We start from the raw sequence: 13,365 nt of genomic DNA on the forward strand, positions 1-13,365 counted from the left end.
ATGCTAGTAAAACAAGGCTGGAAGGGTGCTGTACCCTGTACCTCACCAGCACTACTGCACCCCCACCACATCCCCAATGTGCTCCTGCTTTCTCCCTGCTCACCCAGCACTTTCTTTGTGCTCTGATCTTTCAGGGCTGCTGCTTCCTCTGTGCTCCTGCCAGGGGTAGGCAGCCTCTGTAGTGAGAATAAGGCACATCCAACTGATATCTGCAAATAAGTATCCGTTTTCTTAGAAGCATTATTAAAACACTCTTTACATGCAGCATTTTTATGAGCATTACGTAGTATTATAATTTAGCCTGGGGTGATCTGTGATTATTAATCCGTTTGAAAAGAGGTCTTTCAACCAAAAATGCTTGAGAAGCACTGTAATTAAGGAAGACAGTACACTATAAATGCCATAATTTTGAAAAAGTTATGAATAGAGACCTTAGTGTCTATGTAAACACAAGTTCTTAAAAGCAGTAGAACAAGTTGATAAAATGGTTAGAAGAACATTTGGGTTGCTTGGGTTTATAAATAGAGGAATAGAATATAAAAGCAGACAGATCATGCCCAAACTTATAAAGCATTGGTTAGGTCTCAGCAGGGAGAATATTGTGGATTCTTCTGGGCACCAAACTTTAGGAAAAATGTAAAGGCCTTTAAAAAGGTACAGAGGAGGTCCCTCTGGTGAGTGGGTCATTAATTCAAGGTCATAGATTTAAAATCATGAGCAAAAATCTAGGGGGAAGAGGTGAAGAATTTTTTCAGTCCACATTCAATGGGTTATCTGCGAGTTCTGAAACCTCCAAAAAGATGCCATCGCCGACTACATCTTCCTCTCTCCTCCCATTTCAGTATTCTGATGGGGCCAGACCCTCCTTGACACACTGGTCCACACCGCAATCATTTCAGCATCCCCTCCCCTTCCCGTGACATTTCCATGCAAGTGCAGGAAGTGCAACGTCTGCCTTTTACCTCCTCCTCCTCCTCACTGTCCAAGACCTCAATCACTTCTTCCAGGTGAAACAGGGATTTACATGCACTTTTTTCAATTTAGTGTACTGCATTTGTTGCTTACGATGTTAGTCTCCTCTGCGTGGAGAAGATCAAACACAGGTTAGGTGACCACTTGGCGGAACAACTTCGCTCAATCTGCAAGATTGACCCTGAGCTTCAGGTGGCCTGTCATTTTAAATCTTTGTTCTTGACCTCCTACCTTATTCTTCATGCAGCAGTGCCCCAAGTTTAAACTAGGCCAGGGATCTGCAACCTGCGGCTCCAGAGCCACATGCAGCTCATTAAAGACTCATGCGGCTTCCAACCTTATCAAACAAATTCATTTTGATGTTAATTAAATAGCTTATTTTATTAAACTTTTATTAACATTATACTTGTAAGGAAGTATCATTCAATTAACGACGTTTTTGTAAACAACTTTAAAACGTTGCTTTTTGACTAATTTTTTGAAGGTTTGCCTTGTTAATGCAGTTGGTGACTTCTGAGTCAGGCACTTTATAGCCTTTCAGAATCAACATCAAGTTCAGTAATTTCAGCTCATAACCTTTACCCATTTTGTTCTTTTAGTGCTTTGTTTTTTTTTTGTTGTTTCTGGACAGCAGCAATTGATGATTCTGCTATTTACATTTACACCTTCTCTGGATGCATCTTTTGTTTACTTGTTCCATCACCTGGTAATAAACTCTACTGCGGAGTGGTGGTGAAAGCAGGAGAGAAGAACCCTGGCTCAAGAACCCCATTTCCTTATGACAACTCTTGTCCTCTCTGCTCTCTGAGGGTCCAGGACTGACCCGAGGACAAACAGATCATGAAGCCTGGCAGGCACTAACCCTGTTTTGAGGGACTGGCAACAACATTCCCGCACCATTTCTTTTTGCCTTATATTATTTCTTTTGTCTCTCATGCTCCCACTCTATCACAGACTTCTCCTTTTGTTCTTTCCCAGCTTTGTTTAAAAACTGTTACACCTTGAATTACTCCCAGTTCTGATGAAGGGGCATTGGCCTGAAACATTAACTCTGTTTTTCTCTCTTTACAGGTGCTGCCAGACCTCCTGGGTATTGACAGCACTTTATTTTTATTCCAGATTTCCAGCATCCAGAGTATTTTGCTTGTTTGTAAATTAATAAGTACCTCTCTTGGGTACATTTTACTTTATCATTTATCCTCGTGCTACTTGTGGGAACTTGTGTGTAAAATTGGATGCAGTTCCTTACACTGCAAGAGTGACGAGACTTCAAAAGTTATGTCACTAATGGAAGTGCTTTGAGTCAAAGTCATAGTGTCATTTTGGCACAGATCATCATCATTTGGCCTATTGAGTCCATGTTGGCTCTCTGTAGAGCAATTCAGTCAGTCCCATTCCCCTATACCCATAGCCCTGCAAGTTTATTTCCCTCGTGCCCATCCAATTTCCTTTGGAAATCATTAATTGTCTCCACTTCTACCACCCTCGGAGGTAGAGAGCTCGACCCTTGGAGGCAGAGCGCTCTAGGTCACTACTATTCGCTGTAATAAAGTTCTTCCTCACATTCCCCCACCTCCTCTCACAGCTCTTGCCCAAAACTTTAATTGTGTCCCCTAGTCCTTGTGCCATCAACTAACGGGAACAGCTTTTCTTTGTCTACCTTAACCAAACCTGTCATAATCTTATGCACCTCTATCAAATTTCACCTCAATCTCCTTTGTTCCAAGGAGAACAACCCCAGCATCTCCAACCTAACCTTGCTGCTAAAATCCCTCATCCCTGGAACCATGCTGGTAAGCCTCCTCTGCAACCTCTTAAGGGCCCTCTCATCCTTCCAAAAGCGTGGTAATTGGAACAAGACACAATACTCTGGTTATGACCTAACCAGAGTTTTATAAAGGTTTGGCATAACTTACTTGTTTTTGTACTAGTACTTCTATTTATGAAACCAAAGATCTTCATATACTTTGTTAACTATTCTCTCAATATGTCTACCAACTTCAAAGGTCTATGCACATGCACTTTCACGTCTCTCTGTCACTGCACATGCTTTAGAACTGAGCTATTAAGTCTATTTGCCTCTCCTTGGTGAAAACTTCTTCCAAAATACATCACCTCATACTTCTACGACTTGTCTGCCCATTCTGCTAGCCTATCTGCCCAGTTGCAGTTGATTGGTATCACCCTCACTGTCTGCCACACCTCCAAGTTTGGTATTATTGGCAAATTTTGAAATCTTACTCTGTATTCAATATCCAAGTTATTTATATATATCAAAAAAGTGATCCTAGCAGCGACCCTTGGGAAACACCACTTTCTACAATCCTCCTTTCTGAAAAACCACCATTTACCATGACTTGCTGCTTTCTGTCCTGAAGCAAGTTTTTATCCAAGCTGACACTGATGCTCTTTCTCCATGAGCTTCAATTTCGTTGACTAGCCTTTTATGTGGCACTTTGTCAAATGCTTTCTTAAAATCCATTTGGATAACATCCATTGCATTCCCTTCATAAACATTGTCATTACTTCATCAAAAAATTCAACTGGATAGTCAAGCACAATCTGCCTTTTACAAATCTGTGCTGGCTCTCCTTAATTTACTCAAACTCTCCAAGTGCCCGTTGATTTCTTTCCGCTGATTATTATTTTTAAACCCTTCCCCACACTGACTTAAACTGACCGGCCTGTAATTATTAGGAATGTCCTTACACCCTTTCTTGAAAAAGGGTGTCACATTTACCACTCTCCGATTCTTTGGTACTTCCCCTTACATCCTGCCTATCAATTTTCACCCCATGCATTACCTCTACCATCACCGCTTCTACCAATATATTGTCAGCATCCTCTTTCTTCGTGACCACAGATACAAAGCACTTAAGTGTTCTTGCACTGTGCCTCTAAAGCATTTATCACATTCTTTTAATACTCCACACCCCACCTCCTGTTACCTGCTTACTATTTACATGCTGAGTCAGTGAAAGAAACTCTATAATAGTTCTCAGTTTGATGTTACATATCTGGTCCTTAGTCTTAGACATTTCTGACTTCCAGATCATGTTAAACTTTATATGGTCTGTGGACACTGTTCCCCAGCGACACTATGACTTCCTGATCTTATATACTTCTGAGTTTTCAGTCGTTAACTAATACCGGGTGAAGATGAGCTTTGCCTCTTGTAGTTTTGATTGAAAAATTGATGTTGCGTATAATTTGATTGTTCCATTCCTTATAGGTCACCTCCCTGCCTCAATTTTTTTCACCTTTTCCTGAACTCATGCTACTGTATGGTTCCATAAGTGCATGTAGTCTAGTACCTCAACACATGGTCACTTTTCACAGGCAATGCGCACTGGCAGACCTTATCCTCACCAATAGTGCATACAGAGATCAGCATAGAATGGGGAATGGGACCGTGATGCTAATAAAGCTCAATTGTACGCAATGTACCTTCTGAACCATCAGGCAAGTGCATTTCCTCATGTCTACAGTATTGAATTATTTCCTTCCCATTCTCATTAAAGTTACTTCAAATTAAAAAGGCCAAATGTTAAAGCTTGGAAAGAAAGCCAAACTGTTGGCGAAATAAATGACCTGTAACTGTTAGCAGCAGGATTCAAAATATTTTTTAATTTAGAAAAATCAACAGTATATATGTTGTGCATTTAAAATCTAACCAGAAACGTTTGTCCCAAGCAAAGTGTACATAGTGTTAAAAGATTCAGGAAAAGATAAACTTCGATCTTTAATTTCAGTCCTCTCACGCACCTCCCCAAAAGATTTTTCATTATCTTGCACAATAATCTGCGACTGATTCTGCATACCTTTAAGTAAAGCAGGAGGGGTGGACAGAGAAGAAGGGATCCATTGGCCATATGACCGACCACAGAAACTACTAATGATACTTAGTGACTAATGCCGAATAGTGTAATAAAAAGTTGCCTACAGAGGTGAAAAGTTGCTGCCTAAACTACAATACCCCATTGCAATGAGTTCCCTACTTATTTGTCAGCAATGACACCAAAGTTGGTCACAAAGCCAGGATTTAAGCAATAATCCCCTGTCAACTACTGTGATTCTTTTTCCTTTTCTATAACATTTTCTATTTCTAACAGTACTTAAACAATATTTTAATACACTACATAAATGTATCACTTTGGTGTCATATTGCAAAATTTGTTGTCACAGCCACTATTTGCTTAGGATCATAAGTACAGTTTGCTTTAACTGACAAGGCAACGTTTTAGTTTAATATTTTGTCCTCATATACCTTAGATAGCTTTGTTACCCAAAACATTATTTGAACAAATGATTAAGACTGTTTTCTGTTGCAAAATCCCAGAGAAAAACGAGCCGCTGCAAATATTACCCTACTCCCATATTGTGCTTTCCATGACATTTTCAAAAGATTAGATAACATTTAAAAATCAAATTCAACTTCCTTCATACAGTAAGTATTTTTGTCAGTGTAATCATGCAAGTATCGATTTTCTGGACATTCAAGGAAGAGTTTATCCAGAAAACTTCATGTAATGACTAAACACCGAAAAAAATACCAAGGACTCCTTTGTTGCTATTTCCAGATGAAACAGTAATTCTTCTATATGTTTAGATTCTTGGTATTTTAAACATTACAACTTTCAGTTGATTAATAAAAAAGTTCCATAGTTCCATGCTCGCCTTATTTTTCCTCAAGAGGTCCATTGACTGCAAATGAAAAAAAGACAATTAACATTTGCACATTAACAGCTTTTTTCCATTATCTGCACTCTGTTGATAACTAGTTTATTCTGAAGTATTATAAATCTATTAGAATTAAGTTCAATAAAAGTGTTGCATCCTAAATCCAGTCAGTTTGGAAAGAAAAAGAAACAATTTGCCAAACAGTTTTGCATAATTCCTATTTCCATCCACACAATGACTACAAGTTTATTAATTACTGTACGTACCACGCAAAATAATGGTTTTATACATGAACACAGAATGAAATCTCAATGAATCGGTCTTCGCTGGTTTGAGTTTTTCTGATGTTTGAAAAATATTAGCAGTACTATTTAAACTTAAACGCTCAATGAAATTAAGCCAAAACACAAAAGGTTAAAAATTGCACATTAAGCTTTGATTCTATTCCTTGCCTTATACCCCGATCCAGTAAAAGCTCAATGTTCTGTATTAAATTAAAATGATGAGTTTAAGACTACTGTAGAAATGCTAACACTGGACTGACTATTGGCGATAAGGATCTCGATCAAAATGCTTATTTAAAAAAAATACTATGCTCAGTTGCACTGAAACAACTGCTGGAGTTCATCAGAATGAATGAGCTTTTGCTGTACCTTTACGCAATTTTACATCTTTCTAAGGCTGAAAAGCGAGATTTCTCCAGTCATTCCATATAACTCAGTATTCCTACACTCGGGGGTTCAGTCAACAAAAGAACATAATAGGATCAGGGGAAGGACAGACAACACCTCGAGCTTGCTCCGGCAATCAATAAGGTCATGGCTAATCTTTAACCTCAACTCCACTTTCCCTCTTTCCCAAAAATCTATCCATTTCAGCCTTGAGTATACACAAAGACTGAGCCTCCACAGCTCTGCCGGGTAAAGAATTCTAAACGTTCACAACTCTTAGTAAAGGAATGCCTCTCATTTCAGTCCAAATGTTCATTCCGAGACTAGGACACCAGGTCTCGATTCTCCAGCTAGGAGAACCTCTCAGCATCTAACCTGTCAAGCCCTCTCAGAATCTTATACGATTTAATGAGATCCCCTATTATTCTAAACTCCAAGGAATATAGGTCCATTCTACTCAACCTCATCACAGGCCGACCCACTCAGCCCAGGAATCAATCTAGTGAACCTTTGCTGCATTGTCTCCAAGGTAAGTATATCCTTCCTTAGATACGGAGATCCAAATTGTAAACAGTTTTCCAGGTGTGGGCTCACCAAAGCTGAGTTCAATTGTAGCAACACTTCTTTCCTCTGGTACTCCAACCCCTTGCAAAAAAGGCCAACATGCTATTTGCCTTCCTAATTGCTTTCTGCACCTAGATGCTAACCTTCTGTGTTTCTTGTATGAGAACACCCAAATCTCTCTGCACACCAACAGTCAAAAGTTTCTCATTATTTAAAAATAAAAATTGGATTTTCTATTCCTCTACCAAAGTGAATAACTTCACATTTCCCAAATTACACTCCATTTACATAGAGGTGTCATACCATCAATTGACTGCAGCATGACATAGATAGATAGTACATGGGGCAGATGGAAGTTAATAGAGAAATCGGACATAATACATTTTGGCAGAAGGGAATGGGGAGAGGCAACATAGACTTATTGACAAAGTTCTAAAGACTGCAGGCACAAAGACACCTAGGGGTTCATGTGCTTAGACCTTTGAAGGTGGGTGGACCTACTGAGAGAGTAATTAGAAAAGCATATGGGCCTCATAAATAGAGGTATTGAGCACAAAAGCAGGGAAGTGATGCTGAGTTTTTATAAAACTCCAGCTAGGGCACAACCAGAGAACTGCATCCAGTTCTAGTCATCACACTTTGGGAAAGATATGATGGTCCTTGAAAGGGTGCAAAGGAGATTTAACAGAATGGCTGCAGGGATGAGGAACGTTAGCTACAAGGTTAGGCTGGAGAAACTGAAGCAATGGAGGTTGAGGTAACATTTGATAGAGGTTTATAAAATTATGATAGGTTTAGGCACGGTAGACAAAAGAAAAGCTGTTCCCATTAGCTGATGGTCCAAGGACTAGGGGACACAGATTTAAGGTTTTGGGTAAGATAATACAGGGGAGATGTGAGGAAGAATTTTTTTACCCAGCAAGTTTTAATGATCTGGAATTTGCTGTCTACAAGGGTGGTGGAAGCAGGGATGTTCAATAATTTCAAAAGAAAATTGGATGGGCAATTGAGAGTAATAAACTTGCAGGACTAAGGGGCTAGAGTAGGGAAATAGGACTGGATGGATTCCTCTATGGAGAGCAGGCAATGATCTGATGGGCCAAATGGCTTCCTTTAGCATCATTATGACTCTATGATCTGCCACATTATTGTCCACTTACTTAACCTGTCTATATCCTTTTGCAGACTTTTTTTCCTCCACCCTGCTTACTGTCCTGTCTAGCCTTTGTATCAGCAGCAGACATGGATACATTACTCTTGGTCCCTTATCCGAGTCATAATATAGATTGTAAATAGTTGAGGACCCAGCATTTATCTTTGTGGCACCCCACTAGTTACATCTTGCCAACTTGATGATGCCTCTTTTATCCCTGCTCTGTTTTCCGCCGTTAACCGATTCTCTATCCATTAACCTCAACCTCGTGTCCTTATCTTGTGTAATAACCATCTATACAATGAGACTTACATGTACTTTAGTGCCTGTAAAGTAGGAATGGTGTATTGGTTTGTAATTTTAACTCAGCTTTATCCTTCTATTAAATGCCCATTCAGCGCTTCCCTGTTCCATGTTGAATTTGTTTATTTTTGTTACTACACAATTATTACATGTTTGAATGTTTTTAACCTGATTACTTAGCCTTTAATGAACTTTTCAATGTAAGTTACACTGCAATTCAGCCTTCGGGCTGTGCAAGTGTTTCTTGAGCAAAATACCATAATAATCTGGCACCTTACAAACACTTTTTGGAAATCCCAATATATTACATTCACTAGTTCACCTCCATTTACCCAGCTGGTTACATCTTTAAAACTAATAAAATTTGTGAAGCACAATTTCCCTTTCATAAAGCCATATTAACTCAGAAAATCATAATATGATTAGGCAGAGTGCCTTATAATATCTTCATAATGGATTCAGGCATTTTCCCAAAGATATAGTTCCCTATTTTTTCTCTCCTTCCATTCTTGACTAGCAGTGCTATATTTGCTACTTTCCAATCTGCTGGGACTGTTCTAGGATTGAGGGAATTTTGGATGATCACAAACAATCACTATCTCTGCAGCTATCCCTTTTCAAACTCTAGAATGTAAGCCATTAAGTCCTGGGGATCTGTCAGCTTTTAGTCCCATTCGTTTTCCTACTTTTGTTATCAACCTCTGGTTCCCCACTATTTTTGGGATGCTTTTTATATCTTCGACTGTGAAGACAGGTGTTAAATACTTGTGTAGTGTCTCTGTCATTTCCTTATTCTCACACTAGCTTTTCTCTGGTTCATTTCCAAGATTTTAAATGTCTTTGTAACAAAACCTAGGATTAGTACCCTGTAGGTGCAGTATGACTTGTGCACTGTACAGTTTAAGTAATAACTTCACCTGACGTGCATGCTTGTTTTGTCTAAAAGTTCAGCATACTATTTGCTCTATCATATAGTCAAAAGGATAGATGGTCACAGGACTGTAAATGTACTGAAACTGTAGCTGGCATTCTGTCCATAATACTTTGTGACATAACCTTCTGTGACAGGGCTATCTAAAGCACAGATAAGTTCGCAGCTCAGAATTCACATACAAGGGTATAAAAAGTGGTACAGTGTTCTGAGGGAATAGAGAGAAGTCTCCTCTTGTATTCTTCTCTGCTTGGTCCTCAGCCCAACCCTCACTGCCATTCCCTCCATTTTTTTATTCAACCAAAAGTGTTAATTTTATTATAAAATTATGTGCAACAGTCCGATTATACACATATGTTTAACATGGATTTTTTGATGATTTATTTTGTTACACAATACTGATTGAGATATCTTGTTCTCTATAAACCAACAAGTCATATTTCCACTTCTAACCCTTACCCTCTCTCGTGATTCAGCAAAACACAGGAGCTCCACCTGATAAATGTAACAGGCGTGTTAATTTATCAGGAAACTAAGCAGAATAGATTGTGTGCTGAAATGTCAACATTAACCGCAGCAGAAAATAAAGTGACTATCGAAAACTACTGAAAACAGAGAGATGTTATAAAATTTGAGATTGCAAATAATTGATCTAGTGACACAAGGACTTTATTAAGCACAATAATTTATGCTTATCTTATTGCTCCTTACTGCAGGTTTCACTTTCAAAACTGCTTTAGGTGGACTGGATTCAAATTTAAATGGAAATTTAAACAAGACCACATGAACAAAGCTACTTTTCTTCAGGCATTTATGGAGCTGTTAAAAACTGAATCGGTCACAACACACGTACCCATGGGAACAAACTTCAACGAGCTGCTGAATATTCAGAAACGTGACTGGCCTTGCTTGGGCCCGTCATTGAGGAACTCGTGACCAAGTCCATTCCCACACTTTCCACAAGAAATCTGAAATAAAGAGATTTTACAAGTGTTTGACTTAGGCACCTAATACCAACAGAAACACAGGAAATAATCTTACATTTTCAATTTAATACCACATTTGACTTCCTACCTTTAGGGCATTTCTATCTTCCTTTCTCTTCGATAGGCTGTCTGGATGAATAGTTCGAGTAAAAGCAGGCCATGGTGAGGAATGGTTGTATTTAGCTTGGCTGGAAAACAATTCATGTCCACACTTTGAACAGACGTATATCCCTATGTTGAAAAGAAACAATGTTTGCAAAACATTGTAAGACAAAATAACACGGTCAGTTTTTCCTGCATCCTAATGCACACTTACACATTTTTACATTTGCAGTATAAAGTTTAACCAGGCCAAATCTCCTTCAAGATTTCCCCTACCCTAGCTCAAAACTTGCATCTTTCTCTAGTTTCTCCCCTCCTGCCCTCCCCGAGATCAACTTGCTCATGAGACCCACCTTTTGCTCCCTCAACCCTATTCCAACTAAACTGCTGATCGCTCAAAGATTCCCAGTTAAAGTGTTTCACTGCTACTTCTTTCAACTTAGCATATTGTATTCGTTGCTCACAACATGGTCTCCCCTACATTGCGGGGGGACTAAACGCAGATTGACTGATCACTTTACCTCTAGTCTTGCAAGACCCTGAGCTTCCAGTTGCTTGTCATTTAAATCTCTGTTCCACTTCCATTATGACTTCTCTCTTCCTCAGCTTCCTGCTACTAATGCAACTCAATGGAAGCCTGAGGAATGGTATGTCAGGCACAGTAGCATCGCAGTTCTGCTGCTGCACTAGTAATGCAGAGGCCTGGATTAATGGTCCAAAGACATGAATTCAAATCCCACCACAGCAGCTGTGGAATTTAAATTAAATTAATTACATAAATTTGGAATAAAAAGCTACACGACTCCAGAGCCTTGCTGCATTCCAAAGGGAGCATTCCCTCCGTGACTGCCTGGTCCACTCAATAACTCCGTCCCCTTCCCATGGCACCTTCCCATGCAAGTGCAGGAGGTGCAAACCTCCCTTTTACCTCCTCACTGCCCACATGCCAATAGACTCCTTTCAACTAAACTGGGATTTACCTGTACTTCCTTCAATTTACCATTCCTAACAACGTGGTCTCCTCTATACTGGGAAACTAAACAAAGATCGGGTGGTCGATTTGTGGGATTGGGGAATAGGGACTTGGGGATAGGGAATGAGGATTTTGGACAGGGGGATTGGGAATGATGATTTGAGACAGGGGGGTTGGGAATGAGGAGTTGGGAAGAGAGGGATCGAGAATTGGCAATGAGGATTTGGGACAAGGGGGTTGGGATTTGGGAATGAGGATGGGGGATTGGGGAATGAGGAATTGGGAATAAGGGCAGAGGGATTTGGGATGGGGGATTGGAAATAAGGATTCGGAAGAGGGAATTGGGGTTAAGGACGCGGGATTAATAATAAGGATTTGGGACAGGGGAGCCAGGAGCAAGGACGGGGGGGACCGGGAGCAAGGACGGGGGGGACTGGGAGCAAGGATTTGGGACGGGGGATTGGGAAGAAGGATTTGGGAAAAGTGGATTGGCAATGAGGATTTGGGACGGGGGATTGGGAAGAAGGATATGGGACGGGGGATTGGGAAGAAGGATATGGGACGGGGGATTGGGAAGAAGGATATGGGACGGGGGATTGGGAAGAAGGATATGGGACGGGGGATTGGGAAGAAGGATATGGGACGGGGGATTGGGAAGAAGGATATGGGACGGGGGATTGGGAAGAAGGATATGGGACGGGGGATTGGGAAGAAGGATTTGGGACAGGGGTGGTGTTGGGGACTGGATGGGGTGGGGGGGGGGGAGTTGGGGATTTGGGGCGGGGGGGGCGGGTGGTTGAGGATTTGGGGCGGGGGGGGTTGGGGATTTGGGACTGGGGGGTGGTGTTGGGGATTTGGGACGGGAGGGGGGGGTGTTGGGATTTGGGACGGGGGGGTGGTGTTGGGGATTTGGGACGGGAGGGGGGGTGGTGTTGGGGATTTGGGACGGGGGGGGTGGTGTTGGGGATTTGGGACGGGGGGGTGGTGTTGGGGATTTGGGACGGGGGGGTGGTGTTGGGGATTTGGGACGGGGGGGGGGGTGTTGGGGATTTGGGACGGGGGGGTGGTGTTGGGGATTTGGGACGGGGGGGTGGTGTTGGGGATTTGGGACGGGGGGGTGGTGTTGGGGATTTGGGACGGGGGGGGGGTGGTGTTGGGGATTTGGGACGGGGGGGGTGTTGGGGATTTGGGGCGGGGGTTGGGGATTTGGGGCGGGGCGGGGGGAAAGGGGTTAAGGGGGTTGAGGGGGGGAGGGGGTTGAGGGGGGGAGGGGGTTGAGGGGGGAGGGGGTTGGGGGGGGAGGGGGTTGAGGGGGGGGTGGTTGAGTGGTGGGGGAGGGGGTTGAGTGGTGGGGGGTGGTGGTTGAGGGGGGGGTGGTTGGGGGGTCGGGATTTCGGGCTCCGGGACTCCGAGTTTTTACCGGTCGGTCCAGATTCCGCCACTTCCACCAAACTCGACTTTTCCCCAAAACTCAAACCCGTTTTTAGAAAGAAAAGTGAAGTTAAAACCAAATCTCGTTCATTCCCAGGACAGCGATATCCAAACTCACCCACTTCAAAGTGATCTTTATAAACCTCTCCGCCGAAAAAGGAGCAAAACGCCATCGTCCACCTCCCTGTGAGAATAAAAGGCAGTTAGAATGGGCGCATGCGCCGGAGGCCGGAGGCCGGCGTGACCGGGCCAGCTGCAGCTACGGGGGGAGGCCTGGCGAGGGCGATATTGAGCCAGGAGTAGGAGAAGCTGAAGTAGCAGCTGATAAATAGCAAAATGCACATTTTTGCAAGTTTTCTTTCCTCTTTCAAAACATTTGTTCTTAGGATGACAGTTAAGACTTAGCAAGTGCCCATATAACAATTTGCATTTAAATACTACCTTTAAAGCAATAAAATATCACAAGACGTCTCAGCATCAGCAGAAGGAATTTGAAAGCAAACCACAAATGGAGATGTTAGAACAGATGAACAAAAGTTTGGGTAAAGATGTAGGTTTTAAAGAGCATCTTAAAGAAAATTGAAGAGGTGATAGATGTT

The 13,365-nt window shown here is 41.8% G+C and overlaps 1 protein-coding gene across 2 annotated transcripts; it reads right to left on the reverse strand.

The window, feature by feature from the left end:
* Positions 1-4,579: 4,579 nt before the first annotated feature.
* LOC144690823 (methionine-R-sulfoxide reductase B1-like) lies at positions 4,580-13,011 on the reverse strand. 2 transcript variants are annotated; one of them, XM_078558660.1, is made up of 4 exons: positions 12,885-13,011; positions 10,349-10,491; positions 10,128-10,242; positions 4,580-5,676 (listed from the first exon to the last, which is right to left on the reverse strand). In XM_078558660.1, exons 1-4 carry the CDS (start codon positions 12,937-12,939, stop codon positions 5,651-5,653), a joined length of 339 nt encoding a protein of 112 aa, XP_078414786.1. In that variant the 5' UTR covers positions 12,940-13,011; the 3' UTR covers positions 4,580-5,650. The 2 variants fall into 2 exon arrangements, with proteins under 2 accessions (XP_078414786.1, XP_078414787.1); XM_078558661.1 differs by lacking the exon at positions 10,128-10,242.
* Positions 13,012-13,365: the final 354 nt, after the last annotated feature.

The sequence above is a fragment of the Cetorhinus maximus genome, chromosome 15 (genome assembly GCF_964194155.1).
Source record: "Cetorhinus maximus chromosome 15, sCetMax3.hap1.1, whole genome shotgun sequence".
Lineage (NCBI taxonomy): Eukaryota > Metazoa > Chordata > Chondrichthyes > Lamniformes > Cetorhinidae > Cetorhinus > Cetorhinus maximus.

Coding starts and splice junctions, on each gene's coding strand:
- LOC144690823 (XM_078558661.1), bottom strand. CDS start 12,939: ATGGCGTTTTGCTCCTTTTTCGGCGGAGAGGTTTATAAAGATCACTTT. Junction 10,492..12,884: donor TAAAGATCACTTTGAAGTGG/GTGAGTTTGGAT, acceptor TTTTCAACATAG/GGATATACGTCTGTTCAAAG. Junction 5,677..10,348: donor AAGATAGAAATGCCCTAAAG/GTAGGAAGTCAA, acceptor TTTCATTTGCAG/TCAATGGACCTCTTGAGGAA.